Genomic DNA, 22,552 nt, shown 5'->3' on the forward strand with positions numbered 1-22,552 from the left:
GAGGGATACTGATTGGTTGAAGATCAATCAAATTACTCAAGAAGCTGAATAATTGGTGCATGCTTATTATGAATGATTGTGCAGGTATTTAAACAGCATAGTGGACAAGAAAATCACAAAAAGGAGATATGGGAAGTTTTGTGTCATAGTTTGTTCTTGGGTTGCGACCAAAAATCAACATGTGCATACAACAGAACCCTTAGATGGGATCCTTAAGTAGCCAAAATAACGTAGTGATGAGCAAAAAATGAAGCAGAAGAGGGTTAAAGAAGCATTCATGTTGGCACAGACTAAGCTGGCTCAGAGGGGGTTTCACAATCAGTCATCCATAGAGAATGTTGGTGGAATGGAAGAGGGGCTACTACTGCACCAATGCCAAGCTGCAGCTGCCGACCTCGCATCGCCAGTGGAATTCAACTTGGTGGTTTGCCTGTCAGGAAGAACTTTGATTTCCAAAAAGTTTCTAAGTCCAAAGGCAGACATCTTCACCGGGCGAAGATGCTGAAAATATCCAGCCAATGAGAAATCTTCCCCAGGCATGAAGTTTGAATTTCTCCAGCTCAGAGCTTTCCTGCCAAAAGTCAACAGCTTCACTGGGACTTCATCTGACGGCTATCTGGCCATCCGAAACCCATCTCATTTTCACCTTGCTGCATTACCAGCTGAGGATCTTCGACTTAAAAATTGTTTTTGAGTCTGAAAGTAAAATATTCCAACGGACAAACCATAGTCCCTGTATCTGACACACACTCTATCCCAGTCAGTTTTAACTTTTGACTTTAACCCAGTCTAGCCTGACTAGATACCTGCAGTTGGTGCTTTGCGCTTTTTGGTGCCAGAAACACCTAAAATTTGAAAATCATATCTCTGGTTCTCTACATCTGATTTTTGTCATTTTGGTGTCTATTTAATCATTCCATTTGACTCTATTTCTATAAATCGGAGTGGGATTTTTATTGTGTTGTGCTTTCTACTTCTTAACTGTTTTGATACTGAAAAATGTTTTACACATTTCTCCTTATTTAAGTCTGACTGCTCTGTGCTACAGCTATCAATGGTTGATCCCAGGTTTAAATTAGTGAAACTAAACTAGATTGAGTTAGGAATAGCGCCACTAGTACTTGAAGACGTTTACCACCCAATTCAACTATCATTTCTATTTCTCGCAGTATGTAAAAGTGGGCCAGGTAGAACAGTTTTATTAACATATCCCTATAGTGACAAGGACAAAAAAACTATTTTTTTACTGTACCAGGCCTAGCTGTCCTATGTAGAAAAATCAGAGTTTGCTTAAGATACTAATACTATACCTAGGAATGGGGACAGCTAAAAGCACAAATGAGCAACTATTTTTAATAATTAAAAATCCAATTCAATGTTGAAGTTCACTTTTTAATAAATAATAAGGACGTGTAAGCTGTAAAACGTTACCTTTTCCTGTCTGAAGTTCCTGGAGACTAATTTGCATTAACTCCCAGCCTGGAAAGAGGTGGGAAAGAGGCTGACCCAACTGGGCAGAAATGATTCCTCTGAGTTCAATAGAATATGTATGGTTGGGGCAGTAGGTATTCTTTGACACCACAATGTCCAATCCTGCTTGACAGGTCTGTTGAGTAACATGCAACACCTTGGGTCACTTCAAAGGGAGTAGAAAGCATCCCTTGTCTGGTTGCTGAAGGACCTTGCTTGTGTCCTAACAAACATCAGTTTCTGGATTTGCTGTGGGTGCAGTGCATGCTTCAAAGTGGATTTTAGTGTTAGCCAAGTGCACAGTCCCACGAACCCACACTACAACCCTCAGAGCCCATGTTTAGAGTGAATGAAGACTTTTGCTATCTTGAAACTGCCCAGAGACATAGTATTTTGATCCTGTTTACAGTATGGCAAAAGGTTAACCAATTTCTAGTCTCAAAACCATAGTAGGGGGTAGTATGACAAGACTAGGGGCTGTTGATATTGTCTCCCAGGACTTTGCTTCTACCAACAGAAGAGTGAACTACACAGAAGTTTGTGTTTTTACTGATCCCAAAGCCTGCTCTAATTATAGCTTGCCAAAAGATAATGATGTCTACTTGGATCTGAGAGTTTTACACTGCTACTCTATTACCTATACAGATGTGGTATACGCCAAACGTTACACAAATCCTAATGGCAGATAGGATTTTATAAACATTTCCCTAACTGAAGTGAACGTTTTTAGGAAGTTAATTTTGTGTGGTTTGAGGTCAAACCACCCTTTGATCTGAGGAAGTTTAAAATGGGTCTCCCACACAATCCCAGTTCCAGCGGCCTACAAATCTGTAATACCTGTTCACCTTTCAATAGTGATGTAGCTCTCACATTCAGGAGAGGTGTATACTGAAGTAAGATTAATTTTATTCTTCATGATTTATGGTCATGGTGTGCAATGGTTGATATGATTGTGACTCCCAGGCGCGAGAGTGACCACGATCCACAGGTTCTTTATTTAAATGGCACTATGAATAACCATTTGGCCCGTCCAGTAAGCCCAACAGATGATGGAATGATTATTACAAACAGAAGGAATGTGAAATGGGTATAAATAGTCATTATTAAATTGCTATTAAAGAAATATATATAATTTTAAACTCTGCACTAGTCCATTTAAGCAATAATCCAGACCAAGTGTTAGCAATAAAAGAAACCCATAATATGCTATTTGCTGGCTTGAAATAATTTCTGAAGGACCTTAAACTGGAAAAAAGAGCATTCAAATCCCAGGAGTGGCTTAATTCAAAGTGTGGGGAGGCCAAGTGCCTTCTCATTTCTACTGTGAAACATGGTGATAAAGGCAGAATAATTAAATACAGGTCTGCATGCAAAAATACTCTTACAGAAGCAAAATCAACATGGGAAATCAGGATCTGGGAGGCTCTTTAAGATGCAGCCAAATCAAAAGACACCAAAACTTTCTGGCACATAATAACTTAAGGAAGATGTAATCAAGTTACGGGAACTGAAGTTCATATTCAACCGAATAATTGGATGTGCCCTCTAGACTGCTTCACTTCACAGAGATACTACTGATGTCCTCACAGACGCCCACCATGACCCACTCATGTTCTATAGCAACTGCTCCATTACTTTTTTATGTCTGATACTTGTAATGCTATCTGTGCCCAGAGATGGAGAAGGCCCCCGGACTAGAGAAAATCCCTGCTCATCTCTTCTGCGCTGTGTTCCATACATAAATATTTTATCCAACACCATAGCAGCAGGTGCTCCGGTAAGAGAATCATGGAAGGGAGTGGAGAGAATTCCAGTAGTTAAAAAGGACTGTTGTAATGCAGTGGCGAACCTCAGTCACATCAGCCTCACAGACAACATACAAAAAATCTTTTGCAAAAAAGTCCTTTATAAGCTGACATCTTGGATCGCTAAAAAAAGAGCCTTTGAACTATTTCCAGCCAGAATGTAGATCTAAGTCAGGTACAATGGACCTGTTCTGTTCTCTTTTGACCATGTGGAGGGCGGAAAAACCTGTCTAAGAAAACTGAAGTTAGTGAAGGAGTTTGCAAGGGCTGTGTCCCAGCTCCCACTCTTTTTTCCTTCTTTTTAATGGCTGTGTCGTTTATTTTCATCAGCTGTGAGACGACTCACAGTCACCGGCAAGCCTGCCTTTTTGCAGACGAATCCTTGATAATTTTGAAAACTCCAAGAGGCCCTTAGATTCTATTGGCGAGGTTCTTCTTATTTTGTAAAATCCTCATGCCTCGTAATTTTTTTAAACCACACATAAATTACGCCCACCCCAAATAATAATCCAATTTCTTATAGCTAATAAAGAGATGTGTACATTGTATTATACTTAAGAAGGGTGCCATAACTGGTACAGAAGGCTAGGCCAATTCCTTGATTGCTGACTGAATGCTTAAAAGAGAAGTTGCAGAGCCTGCTGAGAGCCAGAGTAATACAGGAAACTGAAATATCTGAATAGTTGTCCCTAATACATATTACAGCCAAAGAAGGGGGATATGGATTTCCTATGTGTGCTGATCTCAACACAAATATTTGGTTTGATATTACTCTCTACCTAACATTTCAGAAGGTTTTGATGTGCTGGGAAAGGCAAGTTCAATCTGCACAATAGATTTATTCTCAGCATATTGTGCAGTGAGGTTATTGGAAGGTCAACAAATCTCACATCTTTTATAACACCCGTTGGTGTCTATAGATTTGCCTTTCGATCTCCAGTCCACAGCAGTGTTTTTCCAAGAGAAACAAAACATGTTTTGAAAGGTATTCAAAAAAATGTTTTTCAAAATGATATCCTTCTTCTTAGAAATGGCGTGCTAAAGTATAACGAGCGGCTTAACAGAATATTGGGAAGGCTAGAGGAATGTGACGGGAACAACTGACAAGGGTCAGTTTAGGAGAGGTAAAGTAGAATACCTGGGACATACCATTACCAAAAAATAAATCAGACCTAAGTTGAACCTGGTCATAGCCATGGAGAAGGTATATAGGTCTAGTTATAATAAGGAAGAGCAAGCTTTGCTGTGGTAAGCTTAATATTGCTCAAAGTTTGTGCAAGACCTAGGTCTTATTGATAAAAAATGGAAAATCAATGTGGCTAATTCCAGTCTCAAGGGGCTGGGAGTGACCCTGTTACAAGTTGATAAAGGGCTCTACCTGAAGACAAAATGAACTAATCCATGATGAAATGGGAAGTTCTTGGGTGCAAATGGGCTATTCATCATTTTAAGTTTTTTTTTTTAAAGATGTAAAAATTGGGAGTATCATTTCAATAATAATCACAATCCTTGTCATGAAGAACCACAAAAGTAACTAAAGAAACCTGTACTTAACCCTCTGGTTGCTTGGCACAAAAACAGTCAGGTGTAATTTAGAGGCAACATGTAAAGTATTTATGCAGTACTCAAATAATAAATAATATGTGGGAAGACAACCCAGGAAAAATCGTAAAAAACTATTTAGAACAATAGAGTACATTTTAAAAAATAAAATGACACCAAAACAACAATATATCCAATAAGTAAGACTGGGAGATAAGACCTTTTAAAGTTGTTAGGTATTAATAGTGCCAAAAAGTACAAAGCACTTTGAGTAGTTATATGGTTGCACTAGATCTGGGTAAAGTCATAATTTCAAGCTGAACGCCGTGGAGTGCAGGTCAAATAGAGGGACCCAAGCACAGCGCGAAGCGTGTCACTCATGTTGGCATGGAGCCACGAGGAGGAGTCTTTTGACAGGAGGAGCAATTTGAGCATTACAGATGGTCACTGCTGTAGCAAAGAGGAGAGGAAAGAGCCAGACGTCGCTGGAGTTTCATGCTAGTTGATCATTGCAAACAGTATTTGTTGGTGCAAAGAGCTGGTCCACCTGTAGCTCCACACTGGTGGTCATCGTGGGTGGTAAATTCTTCTTGTAAAAAGGTCACTTTGTGGTAGTGGGAATCCAAAATCTCAAGTTTTTCACCTTTTCTTCCAGGAGATGCAATTTGAGCATCACAGATGGCGATTGCTGTAGTGTGAAGAGTCGATAGTCACTGGAGATTTGTTCTGGTTGATGGTTATGGATGGTCGCTATTGGTGCAAACAGCAAGTCCCGCTGAGCTTCACAGTGGGGGTCATCACAAGCAGCCGATTCTCATTACGAAAAAGGTCACTTTGCAGTTGGGCTATAAGAGACCCAAAATTCATGAATTTCACCTTTTCTTGAGGAGGAGTTCCCAATGATGCTAGGCAAGGTTCCAGGACCCCTTGGGGATCAAGACTCACTCCAGCAGAGGCTAGCAGCAGGCCTAAGACAGGTCTTGCTGGTGCTAGTCAGCTAGGCAGTTACAGAGAAGCCTATGGAAGCTTGTTGTGTCCCTACAGCTCACATAGGAGGTCAGCCAAATGACCCTTACAGTCACTCTGTGCTGCCCTGGATCAAAGCAATAAGATTCAATCTTCCTTCTTTAGGGAGCAAGGGAATCCTACAAGCAGCAGGGCAGTACTTCTGCCAGCAAGACAGTCCTTTTGAATCTTCCACAGGTCCAAGAATGTTCTGATGAGAGGTTCAGAAGGTTCCATTTTTAGGTCTGATATTAGCCAAGGCTTTTTGATTTTGCTAAAATTAAATGCATAATATACTCACTTACAGGTGTTTTCAGCATCTTCTCTTCATATAGTCGTCTATTTTTGAGTGTTCACATTTTGCATCCACCCACTACAGCGTACAACATGGGGCAAGGGGTCAGCCTACTTCAGCCACTGGTTAACTTCACTTTGAGTGACTGCATTTTTCTGTCTCACAATGAGCATATTTACACACAAGGCAGTTCTCATTAGTGCCAGTGGTTTTGTTTTAATGCTATAATTACTTTAGTGGTGTTTTTGTGTTTGGAGCCTGAAGTGAAAGCAGGACAATTTATACTAGATGTGAGCACAGGTCACATTCCCCCCTTTATCAGTGCCTTTCTCCTAACAATGCTGTTGTAAACTCCTTTCAGAGTGGCCTTTGTTTATCTGACTGCTAGTATTTCACATCATAACAGATTGCACCCATTTGAAACAGCTCTGTTTTATATTATCCTCTTTTTATTAGGTGCACCAACCAAAAGCTTCAATATTATAAATGTGAATACATAAGTGGACAATTCTTCAGGACACGTTTATTCTGGACTCAATTTCACCAAAGATTCTTTAATAAACTTTACCCAGGAAGAAAACTAGCATTTATTGTGTTTAATTTGCAGCACATGTAACACTATAAAAAACAAACAAAAAAAATCTATGTCTTTTTTTCCAGCTTTCGTCATTTCTTTTTTCCTTCTTTCCTTTTAGTTGCATTCTTTCTCTTGCCCCCACTATATTTCTGTCCTTCTGTCATTATTGCTTTCCTTCCTTCTCTCTTTCCTTCCTTTTTTGCTTTCATGCATTCTTTCCTTCTTTCTTCCCTTCCATTTTTTTCTTTCCTTCCGGTTTCTTTCTTTCCTTTGCCTGTCTGTTTCTTGCTTTATTTTCTTCTTTCCTTCTGTCTTAATTTTCTTCTTTCTTTCATGCATTTTTTCTTGCTATCTTTCCTTCCTTATGACTTTCTATCTTTCTTTCCTTCCTCTCTTTCCCTTTCCGTCCTTTTTACTTTTTTCTTCTTTCTTTCTCTCTCTTTAGGATGTTTCTTTCTTTCAATTTGTATTTCTTGCATTCTTTCTTCCCTTTCTATGTTCTTTCTTTTTCCTTACTTTTTTATCCCTCTTTCTTTCCATCTTTCCATCCTTCTTTCTTTCGTTTCCTTTTTCTTTTTTTCATTCCTTCATTCCTTCTTTTCTTTCTTTAGTACATTTTCTTTCTTCATTCTTTCTTTTTCAGAGGCAAGAGGCTGGCAGCCAATGGCAGAATGATTGGCTTTTGTAGGTCTGTGTCAGGCCTTTTGATTTTACTAAAATTATGTATGTGAGATAGTTACTCATAAGGTTTTCAGCTAGACTTCATCCATTTGTCTGTAGTTGTGTAATTTCCATTTTTCTCCAACCCACTCAAGCATGCAGTGTGCAACACCCCACTTAAGCCATTGGCTGACTTTACTATGAGTTACGGCATGTGGCCCTTTCACAAGAAGTGCATCCACACACAAGTGGTTCCTTTAGTGTTAGGGAGTAGTATAGTAAAGTGTGCTTTTTTTTTAAACCAAAAACATTTCTGCCTCTAGTCAACGTTTGTTCCTTTTTTTTAGATTGACAAATGACCAGCAGCTTTCTAAATAAAAAAGTTTTGCGACAGCCATAACAAAACAGAACAAGAATTGCCAAAAGGCTGGTTGAAAATGCCAATGCTTGTTATATCTGGTAGCAGTCTTTGTGCGTGTGTGATGGTTAGGGGCACGGGGGGTCCTATCCTATCCCAAAAATCGGTTCTGATCAGTTCTTTCCCTGCTCCTGGTCATGGCTCCAAACTGTCAACGGTGACAAAGTCAAGGGCAGGCCTGGTGTCAGGTTCCTTTTTGTATGCAGCAAGAAAAGCCCTTTAAAGTGTAATCAGGGTAGGGGACAGCTTCTCCCCAGCCAACCTTTCAGGTAGACACATTACCCTCACACCTAGGCTTCCTTATTTTCACTGTATGGAAGCGATATGCACTCCACAAGACCTAGGACACCGGCAGAAAGGCACGTTTGGTTTAGGCAGAAAAATGTCAGCTTTGTTAAAGTGGCATTTCAGAAAATTGTAACCTAAAATCTGACTTCATCAGTAGAGAGGATTTTAAATTACGTTTCATTTGAATTTAAACACCATTTTTCTATGTGCTCACAGTCTCAAGCTTGCACTTCCTAAATGTAATAAGGCTATCCAGTATTAGACTATGGGACAGACAGGCCTTACAATAGTAAAAATGACTTTAGAATTCTTTCATTATCAGGACATGTAAAATGTAAACCCACATGTTCCACTTTTTAAATACCATGAACCGTACCCTAGGAGCCTTTAGGGGCTACCTTAGAGGTTACTTATAAGTAATAAGAAGGAAGGTTTGGGCCTGGCAAATGTTTTATTTTTCCAGGTTGAAATGGCAGCTTATAACTGCACTAGAGGCCCCAGCTGCAGATTTGAGGCCTGGTTTAAAGTTCTACTTTTAGTGGATGGCACAATGGCTGCTGCTGCCCACCAGTAAACTTTAATTTACAGGCCCTGGGTACAGGTTGTACCATCTTCTACAGATGTTAAAGTAAATTAAATGTGCCAACTACGTATAGGTCGACTTGGCCATATTTTAGGGAGAGAGCAGAACCACTTTAGCACTGGTTAGCAGGCGTAAATTGTCCTAATGCCAACTGTAAGAAATTGAGTTATTAGTTGTGCTAAATATGAGTCCTGTGCAAGTCATAGGTCCCAAATGTCTCCTTACTTGGAACCAAGCATCCCACTGTAGCACTTAACTCTCTCAGGGTGGTGCAGCAATGCAGTCCAAGGCCTATACAGGGAGTTGGTGTGGGCCATCACCATTTGATGGCATGCATTACTTACACTCAGTAGATTTACAAATATATGCACCAGACTGATTCAAACATCTTTGAGGATATTGTGAAATCACTTTTGATCCCTACTAGGTCATGGCCCTACAAATCATAGTACCCGCACACCTATACCAGATAGAACACCACAAAATAGGAGGGTATGATTTTAGATAAAGCAGGTATATTGGTTTGGTCACAAGTAACCACATTAAAAAACCAATAATGTACATGTTATAAACAATCATTATATCACTGTAATCATCAACTATGTTTAAATGCACTCATTAGTATCAATAAGGGTTACAGTGCTTGTCAAATAACACTATTAGCAATATATTGCCAATAAATCATTTAAAATGAATATAACATGTGCTTGTACCTTTCTTATACATCTTTAGGCCACATAAACTGCAGCTATGGAGCCAACACCTAAAGGTTGCTGCGCTTCCAGGTTGTAGAACAAAAGCTACAGCCTTAGAAGTGCCTGAAATAATGGTGAAATAAGTTTGAGGGTCATAGATTTAATGACCCCCATAAACATAGGGTCAGTTTTTCAAAGTTAATTAAAAACGGGGCAGCCTCCACAGATCTCCTTTAAGATGGAGGTGGTGCCCCTGCTTACCTTCAGGTTCCACAAACCGCAGGAAAGCATGCAAAACAGTCTCTCCCGAGTCATCATGAGGCACTCCCAGCCCAAGAGCTGTGAATATTTTATTAGCTGCTTCCTTCATCTGTGCGCAGTCTTGCGCTGCATGTCTTCTCTATTTTTCTTGTTTCACATTGCGGATGCCTGGTCTGACTCAGGACACTCCTTGACACAGTTCCCATGTTGGAGCAGTGTAGATAGCCCACTCCAGAATTGCCAAGCCATCCCCCTGCTCAGAGTTGCTGTGAGTCTGCATCGGAGCTGTGAGTCTGCATCGGAGCTGGCGTACACTCACTCCCTGCCCACTCTGTGCTGGCATGGTGGTGTTGTTTGTGGGGATTACAGCCTTTGGATTTCTGTGAGCCCCCCCCATCCTCCTCTCTCCTCAGGGAAGATTGAGCCTGGGAAGGAGGTCCACAAATGACCCCCTCCCTACAAAAATAATTAAATCTTGTGCTGAGGCCTAGAGGTAATTTCAGCAATGCCGTAGAGCGCCACAAGCTTGCTTTTCTGAGGGGGGTAGTCAAAGGCCAAAATATTTTACAGAGCATAGCTCTGATTCTGATGGGCTGATTTTGACCATATTGGGCTAATTTTACATCTGGTTGCAAGCTCTAGCCACCAAGTGCATTTCTTGCAGGTCTACTGGCATCACAAGGGGTGCAATTTGCAGGGACCTGGTTTCACTGGCTCCCTGCACCAGCTTTTTCCCCGTGACCTCCATAGACTCCATGGCCTCCTGGCCATCTTTCAGGGTATCTAGGGGGCAGTGGAGTCCAAGTATTCCTCCAACTGGCCCTCAGGGGGTGTAAGGGAACCAGCTTGTAAATGGGGTGGAAAGTTCTAGATGCCAGGCACCTTAGGCCAATCCTCAGGTGCCATATCACTTCTGCACCCCTGTCGCAACCCTCCAGGACACCATGTTTCAGTCAAAAGGTTTCTGTGCACATCTCCCCTGGGGTCCTCAGCTCCATCCATAGCTGACATCAGTCATTGACTTTCCCACCAAACTTCAAATGGAAGCTCCTTCCTCTTGCTGGCTCCAGATTTCTGGGCTCCCTCCTTCTTTCAGTGGGTCTGGGCTGTCCCCACCCTGATACAGTGTGACAGCTAATTAACCGGTGCAGATTTCCTTCCCTACTCCTTCTTCCTCAGGAGCTGAGTGAAGCATTGTTAATTATTTATTTTGTGTGGGGAGGCCTTTATTTCCTCTCCTGGGGAACAATGCAAACCTGGCCCAGCAGGGTGGCAAAGGCCTGGAATCTGATCCTGCACTGAGACTGAGAAATACAACAATGCTGGAAGACCCATAAAGTGGTTATGTAGGTTCTTGGGACATTAGTATTCAAACTTGGCACACATGTTAAACCAGTTTGATACCTTACTGGACTTTGTAGGCCTAAGGGAAGTGAAACTGTGCTTTAAGGCAGATTTCCTTCATGTGTATAATACAGTGACACTACAGATAAACCAGTAAACCCTAATGACTATCTATGAGGCCTATATCCCAGGTCAACCTTGCAGATTCCCCTCTGTGCCAGACTATATGTAGGCAATTAATGGGCTATGCATGACGGTAGTCTCACATGTGCATCCTGCACAGGCATGTGTACATGTATTCATGTGTAACCAGTCAAGTGTCCCTTACCCTAGCTGTGTCACAATGGCTTTATATTAAAAGTAGGACACTCACGGTAAACTGTTGCAGTACATTTACCATGTGATTATCGTGGGTAAGAGACAAAAAGTAAAACTCACCAACAGTAAAAAGTTCAAAATCAGGTGATCTAAAAGAAAAAAAATCTGGGTATAGTAAATGGGCATACCTCATTTGCAACACCAACAAAAAAGGAGTTCAGCCTCAAATGAGGGAGTGAAAGCCAAAAGCTTGGCGGGGTCCTTCAGCGTTCCTGTGAGACCTGCAAGACCAGTTCACCTTCAGGGAGCATAAGGTTAGTGTCTTTCACATATTCTGATTAAGACCCTCAAACAGTACACCTGTAAATGGATAGATCTGATGGAAAATTATTTGACAATTGGTTTCCCAGGTACACTAGCCAAGATGAAGGGATGTCACCGAGAATATCTGAATGGCCTTGCTTACTTCAAGCAGAAGCCGTAAGCCTGCTAACAGTCAGGCCCTCAGCTAATATATCAAACCATTTGCAGTAGCATGGTGATCTCTTGAATGTGATACGGCAACTAGCATTTGTGTTGTTATGATTGATTTACAATTCAAAGCATAGTACCATGCAGAAGCGGTGCAGCACATGGTTTTCGTCATTTAAACATCCAGACTTTACTCTGCCTTTTGAGGTACTTATACCCATCAATTTCCTGTGCTCAAAAGTGGTATTAATCCATGTCCTCGTGTAGTAATACAATTTTCCTCTAAGTACAAGATCGTGTTAAAGGCACATAATCCTACACACGTGAAACATTTTTTTACAACTCCTGAAAGTAAGCAGGCTACCTCCGATAGACTGGGCTTATGAAAGAGAACCTCAAGGGCCACAGATTAACTGAAGTGGAAATATGGAACTCTATTAAGCATTTAATGTGGAGCTGGATGTAAAATCATTAAAGGGGAAGGAGGAGATTAGATAAAAATCCTTGGTGAGCACCCTTGGGGCAATTAAAAGATCCTGCTTAAGTCATCCATCAGCATCCAATATTATCACGGTCTTAATTGTATTCTTCTTACCTATTGATTGTATAAACCTAAAACATTTTAATTGGTTTATTTTGCTACGAACATATAACAAATAAACTAGTAAATGTGGGTGGAAAAAGCTGAACATTTTATAAATATGCACTTACCATATTAAACTATTTACACAATCAATCATTTGTCATGAAAATAATATTAGGTTGCTGCCATCCAAATCATCTAAATTGTTCTGAAAGAAACTGTTTAATGCCTGAAACAGGATGCATATTAAACATACATACAATTTAATTAAAATCTAAATCACTGGAGATCCAATCAACAAGCATTTTGCCACTGGCATAAAACGGTGGGCAGCCCGCAGTAAATAAGCCCCACATTAACTTTTGCATTATTCAAAATGTTGTACTTGATTACATGAACTATTCTTTCAAAGGATTTCATCCACGCTGTTTCGCCACATTGTGCCTAAAAACAAAAGGTTCTAACATTTTTATACAAAATACATTTTTATTTTATACATTTGCCTTCGTACAGAGCAATTTTAAAAGCACATCTTAATGCGTTTTTTTTTAAATATATATTTGTCATATTTCCAGTTGCGACGTCGGCTTTCTGGTAAAAGCCTGCCTTGATTCTATGCATGGATGGACTCACAAATGTCTCATGAATATGAACAAAGAACTCCCAAAAGAGTTTAAAGATGTGACCCTTAACCACCTGTATTCATTTTTCCTTTAAAAAACAGATAAATCATGTAAACAGAACTAAAGGCGGTCTGCATGTATACTTATTCCATGATCAAGCAGCTCTATTATATTCTATGCGTTGGTAGACGAAGCTTGATATGTGCTAAATCGCAGCAATATTTTACATTCATACATGAAACAGTTTGAAATCCTCCCTCAGGCGCTGACTGCTTCAGCTTCTGCTGCTCTGCTACCCACAATTCCCTCGGTTACCTGCTCGCTGGGCTGCCTCAGCCCTGGTCAGGAAGTGTTGAAGCTGATCCAGCTTATCAGGCTGCTCCTCTAGGGACTTCTGCTGCCATATGGCTGACCTAGGCCCTCCAGCCTCCCTCAAGGCATTCGACTTCTCGATCAGAGTGAAAAGCTCAGTGAAAGCCTTGTGATAGCCCTCGCGCAGCAAGGCGACACAGACGGTCTGCTTGTGTGGATTTCTGTATCTGGAAATACAGAGTTAAAAGCATATTACAACGACCGGGCCATTCTACTAAAGTATATTTAAAATAATTCTACAGGACACTGACAGATAAATGAACGTTCCGAAGACAGGTAATGTCATCAATCAGTCATATTTAAAACAGAGCAATTTACAGCAAATAAAAAAAGAATACAGCCTAAGCAAAATATTTCTGTATACCTCAATGTATGTAAATACGTCTAAAAAAAGCATAGTTTAAATCGTACAAATGCACGTAACATAACAGTGTATATTAACCTATGCTAGATCTGAAAATTAAAGTTACAGAATTGAGATCTGTAACGTCCTGGAGTGAAACACTGTAACTTATAGTATGTATAGATATTTCGGAGCTATATATTGATAATGGCATTCATATAATTTTGCAAATGTGTGTGTGTGTATATATATATATATACACATATATATATATGCATATATATATATATATGTGTGTGTATATATATACACATATATATTTGTGTGTATATATGAATGCGTGTGTGTGTGTGTGTGAGTGTGTGTGCATTTGTATTTCCAGTTGAAAGGACACCATGGTTGCATTTCAAAACCTGGAAAGCTCTAAAATGCATCGTTAACTGTAGCTATATGACCACAGTTTTCCCAGTGTCCTCGCACATAATTTTGTAGATGACATCCCAAATGACATCTTCATTGACATCACTGATGTCATCCTAGAGCACATCAATGTTGACAACATCAATGAGCTGAGGGAAGTGGGTGGACTTCCCTTAACCAGATAGGCTTTGGCTGCGGCCTGCACTCAGAATTCCTTCTACTGTACTGATCCTCGTTCGGGGATGTGACAGTCTAACTCACTTGTCATGACGGAAGAACATAGCTACGAGCAATTAGAGCTGCAATACAAACAAAATATATCTACAAATATACATCAGGCTGGGGTTCTGGATATGGATTTTTGGTCATGGATATGGATATTTGGTCATGCATAGTTTTGGCAATATAATTGTGATATTTGCCACTATTTACCAACTTACTTTGCACCAGGTGAACATGTCACAACAGCTGTAGCATATGAACTATAAGTCTCATCTCTGTGTATGGCAAGGTAAAGGTCATGTACATGCTACAGGCTAACCTGTGAGGTCTCGGATTGTCTTTCACAAAAGGACCCTTCTGCCAATATAATGTATAAAGGGGGTCAGGGAACACTTTTCTCTTTTTCTCTGGCTACATAACAGGTTGGTCTGGAAGCCAAGCAAAATGAATTGGGATTTAAAAAAAACCTCTTGATCCGCATCACTGTCCTACTTTAATTGCAAAATGAAGTAACAAACTCCATACTCTGGTCAGGTTTAGAGAACAAGTCTCAGGCCTGACTCCCAAAGCTATTTGCACAGCTAAATTGCAATTACGTGCACACATGGCAAACTTTAAGAGGCCAGTTTCAACTTTGTGAGCCACGGTACATGAATTTGCCCATTAGAATGGATTTAGCCTCATGTAAAATAACTCCAATATGGCATAATTTTTATAAGAGTAAATCGGGCACAAAATGGTGAACACTCACAAAATTGCCAAGCCTTTTCCAGGTAGTTTTACACCCCCGAAATAGCTGAAGGGCAAGAGTAAATGATTTTTCAGGATGGACATGGAGTGTCAATACTGATAACATTGATAACATTGGTTGGGGTGTAAAAGTGGCAGTTTCTCCACAGAGCCCATATATTTCAAGTAGAATAAAATCGAAGAGACGGAAAACCCCTCCAGCATATTTTGTCAGCAGGGTTGGAGTATTTCACAATAATTCGAGAGAGGCATTGACTATCATTGTTCATAACTGGGATAATGGAGTAATTAAATAACAGGGAATGTATTAATCAGCAGTTGTTGTTTCCAGCCAGACTTGAGGGTCAGACTTTAAGTAGTGCTTAGCCTAATGGCTGCTTGAGATAACCTCTAGGGTTATTTTGTACATACAAAACAGATAAGGCAATTGACCCCTCCTATAATAAAATCATGCATACTAGGTTGATACAAAAATATTTTTCGAGGTAACTCTCCATACCTTAATGACGAGATATTTATCAGTTTAGCAATTCTGCAAGATTAACGTCTAATTCGACGACTGTTTATAGCAAAATACACCATGAGGGGAAACTTTGAACTATTGAAATTGAGTAATTTAATTAATCTGTTTTGGAAATATACTTTTTCTGAACCCTAGCTCTAATATTCGGACTGACTCAACTAAGGGAATATTTAAATCTGGGGGGATAGCTAATGTCATTTGAAAGCTAATTCGGGCCGTTTTAGGTGGGGGGGGGGGGGGTGAGGAGGGGTTAACAAATGTTATGATTCCAATTATTAATTTCTGTACTGTTTCCTTTCCCCACGTCAATTTTGAGGTCAATCACGAGGAATCCCCTGAAAGGGCTAGGGGTAGACACGGGGAAGTTTTGTTATTACACCATTTAGGTCTTAAGACAGGAGTTTAGGCGACTTAATCAACAGCTCCTAAAATGGATGGGACCATAAGAGTCAACTACTTACTTCTTCGATAGGGTTGATATGTATTGATTGCCAGCCAAGGACTCAGATTGGACCGGCTTGTAGCAGCACTCCAGCATTGGGAGGTAACCAGGGCTCAATTTGTAAATAAAAACATACCGGTGGCCAAAGTTCTCCTCTGAAAGACGCGGCTGCTGCAATTAAATGTGCAAGCACGGAATACTGATGCAACATAATCCTGAAGCCATTTCAGGCATCTTTAATCCATTTACAGACACTCCCTGTCCCTTCAGCTCACTCTTGCAACCTCCTGCTTTCTCCCTTTGTGACGCTTTTTCGTTTTTCTCTTCCTCCGTCTTTCCCATGTGAGTCTTTTGCTCGCAGTAAATGCATGAGGCTGAAAAAAAGGTGCCGGCCCTCAAAAATAAGTGCTGGTGCCCCACACCGGAAACTGCCAGCTCAAATTAAGCACTGGAGGTAACTGCATAGAAGCCCCTTCATAAGTGGCTTTTTGTTTAAATGATCGAAATGTATTCAACTGTAATTTAAACTTGTTATGAATGCTTTTGTAGAATGTAGGCCGCTGGGAGAACATTTGAAGAGATGAGGACAGAATAAATTGTATTTGTTTGTATAATACTGCTTGCTGGCAGAAAATGTGGACCAGGAAATGATTAATTGGTGTACTTGGCTTTCACTGATAAATATCTACATTCATCCTACATCGGAATTAAGGATACAGATCATATCGCTTCACAAACAGACATTGTTGAGCTGTGAAACAAGTTGTGTAAATGATGATGTTTGGGATAACCCTATTACCATGACAGGCTTCAATAAATCTGCTTGCTGTCAATGGAAGATTCAGTTTGGCTGTCCAGATTTATTACAAACCTTTTTAATTTTTTCATAAAGTTGTTTTAGATTAAAACATAGACCCAAAAGTGAGAATAGTGCACAGTCCATTAGACCAAATTCCATTAGACCAAATTGTCCAAAGTACTGATTGCAACAAAAAATATTACCTCGGGCACTCGGGACTCTGCAAGAGTATTAAAACACAAACTCAGGAGAGATCTGTCCAAATAAAGAAATGGAAACAACTCCTTGGTACATTTAAAATGTACTGGTCATTTACGATGGCTGTGGACAAAATAACGACCTTGTAGTAAATTTGTAGTTTTTAAATAACACTTTGCTAGACTTTTCAGAGGCAGACTTTTCAGAGGCAGACACCTGTTGGGTTACATCAAGTGTGCTTCACGGAGCAGGAAGGTATGGTACCTGACTCTACTATTGAGGGAGAAGGGAAGAAAATTAAATCAGGAATTTGAAACGTCTATGGAAATTAGAGCCAAACATCTGAACCAGAAACAAAACAAAATGCAAAGTTGGCATGTATAGTTAGTTTGGGAACATAAAAGGACCTGACTGATAACAAAATGGGTAACCTTATGGGATGTGTGAAAAAGTTGCAATACCGGAGAGTTCTGCAATTTGGTAAACTATCTGCAATCAGGCTCTTATGAGTAGACAGATACCCCAGTCCTTGAAAATGTATTACTAGGCTACATTTAGGCAATTTGTGTCAGCACTGAGTGAGAATGACTCCTATTGTACTCCAAGTTTTGGGAAGTATGAGTTCTCTAATAAATATCTAACTTTTGGGAATTCTGATATATCTAATACGTAGGTAACGGATCTGATGAGACGCTGATCTCGAATGGAATCATTAATAAGTTATTCAAAGAGGATTTAAATGTCTGGTCCTCTTGGGTTTTGCCATTATATAGGGTCTGATTTGTTAACCAACCAGTTCCATCATATTGGAAGGGAGGTAAAATATATCTGCAACATAAAAAACTGGGAGCCCTACGCACTGGATTTTGTAGAATTGTACTGTGTGCTGCAGTAAGACATTTTGCCTGGATTACAGCTGGCTTGAAGAATGCCTTAATTCTTTCATGTCAAGTAGAAATACGAAGAAGCAGTATCACTATGGACAACAGTTTTACACTTCCCTCACCTAACTAATTCATGAAACAAAGGTCAAGAAAATACATGTTTTTGCATGTTTAAAAGATGAATGAATGGCATTTGACAAATCTGATTGAGGCTACAATGGCATGAATTACAAAAGTGACGATTCCCCTAGTTTTATTATTATGACACCTAAGTATAACTAAAGATGGGGAGAAACTCCCACCTTATTAAAAAGATTTATGCAGCCAGTGTTGAGGCAGGCGATCATATGAGCACTTCTGTTTTTCAACACCTATACAACTGACACAATAGACAGACTTTGGAAATATACTGCTTTTCCCTGAAATTAGTGTCATGTCCTTACCAAACTTCATAATATGTAGATGGTACTATTCTATTGGATTAAATGCCCACCAGGAATCAAAGCTCTTTATTAACCTCAAACAGCCACACTCTTATAACAATTAATGCCAGAAAACCAGCAGCCTTGTTATTTGGAGATTGTGAAAAAAATGGCCTGCAGGATTCCTTATTATTGAAAGATGTGATTCTTGTAAATATCTAGGAATTTGACTGGAGGAATGTGATGGTATTTGAGTTCGCCACATATTCATAAAAATAAAACTGATTTTAACTACTTATGCCTTGAAACGTTTATGTCATAATCTACCTTTCCTGACTAACTCATTTCCTGTCTGTAGCAAGGGTAAACTGATATCATCACTTTCATATGGGTTGACAGCCTTTCTAGGTACCTTCTCTGCATGGTCTGATTTTGCCCAACTCTCTTTATTCCAAACAGTAGTTGCTTCTTTATCAATCTAGCTATTAAAGCCAGATAAGAAAATAAGTTACATACCTGTAACTCTAGTTCTCAAGTATTGTAATCTTTCATAGATTCACATGCTTGAATCATTCCCTGTCGTCAAGGTGGGAGTCCCTGGTACCATAACAAGTAGTTTACATTATACTAATAGGCTTTAAAAATGTAAAAAGGAATGCAAAGTTAAATTTTACTGCCTATCTATATCCTTTGTTTAAAAAAAGGCCCAAATCTATGCATTGACCAATCAGGCAACAGCACCCTCTAGAACCCTCATCACAGAGGCTCCATTTCCTGAGATTTTCACGCACAAAGGTGAGTTATACTGTAAACACAATAAAGGGGAGCCTCTGTCGGGAGGAGGGCGGGTCCCATGTGAATCTATGAAAGATTACAATACCGGAGAACTACAATTACAGGTGAGTAACTTATTTTCTTCTCCAGTATTGAATCTTTCATTGATTCACATGCTTGAATCACAGAAGTCAGCAGGTCACAATTACCAAATATATGCATATACATCACAAGCGGATGATGGGTAAATAAGTTATAGTGTGGCTCACCTTATTGGAATAGATGACGTAAAACTGCTTGCCCCACTGCTGCATCCGATTTATCAGCTTCATCCAGGCAGTATTGTTGCATGAATGAGTGTCTGTTAGACCATGTTGCTGCTCTGCAGATCTGCTGGATCGACACACCCGCAAATAGAGCTGTTGATGTAGACACAGCTCTCGTAGAGTGAGCTTTCACTCTGTCCGCCAATGGATTCCCTGTCTTTGTATGACAGAATTGAATGGTTTCTGCAATCCATATTCCAGTTGTGGCCTTGGTAACTGGAATGCCTTTTTGAAGTTACCATAAGTGACAAATAACTGGTTTGACCTACGGAATTCTTGTGTTGTATGTAAATAGATTCTTATACACCTTCTAACATCTAAGGTGTGAAGTGTCTTTTCGGCAGGGGACTGAGGGTTTGAAAAAAAATTTCTTAGAATGATGGGTTTGTTTAGATGAAAATCCGATGGAATTTTTGGTATGAATTTAGGGTTTGTTCTAAGGAGAATACTGTTCTTTTTTAACTGCATGAAGGGCTCTTTTATAGTAAAGGCTTGTATTTCACCCAGTCTTCTAGCAGATGAACGAGTTACTTACCTTCGGTAACGACTTTTCTGGTGGATACATTAGCTACCTGTGGATTCCTCACCTAATGAATACTCCCATGGCGCCAGCTTTCGACGGAAATCTTCTTCCTAGCTTCTGCACGTCGACGAGGACGTCACATTTCCCACGCGACGCCGTCTGACGTCATACAGGCAATAAGAAGTCCTCGCCGACGTGCCGACGTCAGTTTCAACATTTTTTACGTGCCTGAGAACAATAATCTAATGTGATGAAAGACAAAAGCAACATCTCATAACATTGTAAACCACACATCATTGCAAGAAGATGGCTATAAATTTAACATACATATTATTATTATTATTTTTTTTTTTAATAAATAAATATATATACTAAAAATATATATATATATATATATATATATATATATATATATATACACACACATATAAAAATATACATATGTCCATATATACATAATCTATTGCAGTCCTCAAGACCAAGAGGAGCACACTCAAGAATTACTTGGTGAGACCAAAAAGGCAACGGGGAGGCGGGTGGGACCGTGAGGAATCCACAGGTAGCTAATGTATCCACCAGAAAAGTCGTTACCGAAGGTAAGTAACTCGTTCTTCTGATGGATACAACTACCTGTGGATTCCTCACCTAATGAATAGAGTCCCAAAGCAGTACCGCGCCCGGTGGTGGGTGCCTGTATGGTCAAACCAAGAAATCCTGCAGCACTCACCGTGCAAAATGGCCGTCCCTTCTGACCTCAGAGTCCAAGCAGTAATGCTTCGCAAAAGTGTGAAGGGACGACCAAGTTGCGGCCTTGCAGATGTCGACCACAGGAACACCTCTAGCCAAGGCTGAAGTGGCCAACTTAGCCCTGGTGGAATGAGCTCTAATACCATCAGGAGGATCCTTCTTTGCTAAAGAGTAACATATTTTAATGCAAAGAACAACCCACCTGGAGAGTGTTCTCTTGTGGACTGCCTTTCCTCTCCTCTTGCCCACGTATCCGATGAAAAGCTGATCCTCCAGCCCGAAATCCTTCGTTCTGTCTATGTAAAAGCTTAACGCCCTCTTTGGGTCCAAGCGATGTAGTCTCTCTTCTTCCTTCGAAGGATGAGGCGGAGGATAGAACGTGGACAGAGTAATTGTCTGGGCCAAATGGAAGGGTGAAACAACCTTCGGAAGGAAAGCAGCCTTGGTCCTCAACACCACCTTATCCCCATAAAAAGTTGTATAAGGGGGTTTTACCGATAAAGCCTGCAATTCACTCACTCTCCTTGCAGATGTTATAGCCACCAGGAAGACTGTTTTAAAAACTAAGAACCTTAAGGGGCAAGAATGCATAGGCTCAAAAGGGGACCCCATAAGGAAAGTCAGGACCAAGGACAAATCCCATTGAGGCATAACGAAAGGATTTGGAGGATATTTATTCATAAGACCCTTCAAGAATCTAAGTACTATAGGAGATTTAAATAACGAAGGTTGGTCTGGAAGACAAATGAAGGCTGACAAGGCAGACAAGTAACCTTTAATAGTAGCCACTGCACAACCCCTCTGTGCTAAAGACAAAGCAAAGGATCAAATATCTGACAAATGAGCACGTAAGGGATCAATCTGTCTCTCTCCACACCATACCAAAAATTTAGACCACCTATTAGCGTAGATAGATTTAGTGGAGTGTCGCCTGGCCGCTAAGATAACATCCACTACATCAGGCGGGAGAGAGAAGGAACTCAGGTTGCCCAGTTCAATCTCCAGGCATGTAGGTGCAGACTCTGGAGGTTGGGGTGTAAAACCTGCCCCTGCGACTGCGAGAGGAGGTCTGCCCTGAGAGGGAGACCGAGCGGAGGGCACAGTGAGAGTTGGAGAAGGTCGGAATACCACACCCTCCTTGGCCAATCTGGAGCTATTAAGATTACTTGGGCCCGGTCTTGGCGAATTTTCCTCAATACTCGAGGAATCAAGGGTATGGGGGGAAACACGTAAAGCAACTGGTCGCACCAGGTTCTCTGAAACGCGTCCCCCAAAGCTCCCTGCACCGGATACTGGAGGCTGCAGAATAACGGACAGGGCGAGTTCTCCCGGGTGGCAAACAGATCTATCCGAGGAAACCCCCACAACTGGAAGATTAGACGGACTTGATCTGAATGGAGACGCCACTCGTGGTCGGCCGAGAAATGGCGACAGACTGTCCGCACGTACATTCAAGACTCCGGCCAGATGATTTGCTACCAAGCAAATCCGATGGTCCTTCGCTCAGGACCATAGTCGAAGAGCTTCTCTGCAGAGAAGATACGACCCCACTCCTCCCTGTTTGTTTATATACCACATCGCAGTAGTATTGTCCGTCAGGACCTGAACCGACTGACCGCGAAGGGATGGGAGGAAGGCCTTGAGAGCCAGACGTACAGCCCGTAACTAACAGATTGATATGAAACATCTGTTCCTCTGGAGACCAAAGCCCTTTGATCTCCAGGTCCCCCAGATGAGCTCCCCACCCTAGAGTGGAAGCATCCGTTATGACCGTGGTCACTGGTGGAGGCTGCGTGAACGGCCTTCCTTGGGAAAGATTGTCGTCCGCAATCCACCACTTCAAATCCGTGGCAGCATCTCTGGAGATCC

At 40.7% G+C, this 22,552-nt stretch overlaps 1 protein-coding gene across 2 annotated transcripts in view; it reads right to left on the minus strand.

Moving 5' to 3' along the window:
- Positions 1–22,552, minus strand: part of TTC29 (tetratricopeptide repeat domain 29) — a 986,907-nt gene that overhangs the window by 746,158 nt on the left and 218,197 nt on the right. For both annotated transcript variants that reach the window (XM_069242623.1, XM_069242622.1), the window contains exon 4: positions 13,254–13,477. In XM_069242623.1, the coding sequence (XP_069098724.1) occupies positions 13,254–13,477 (224 nt within the window). The remainder of the gene's footprint in view (positions 1–13,253; positions 13,478–22,552) is intronic.

Source organism: Pleurodeles waltl, chromosome 1_2 (genome assembly GCF_031143425.1).
Source record: "Pleurodeles waltl isolate 20211129_DDA chromosome 1_2, aPleWal1.hap1.20221129, whole genome shotgun sequence".
Classification (NCBI taxonomy): domain Eukaryota; kingdom Metazoa; phylum Chordata; class Amphibia; order Caudata; family Salamandridae; genus Pleurodeles; species Pleurodeles waltl.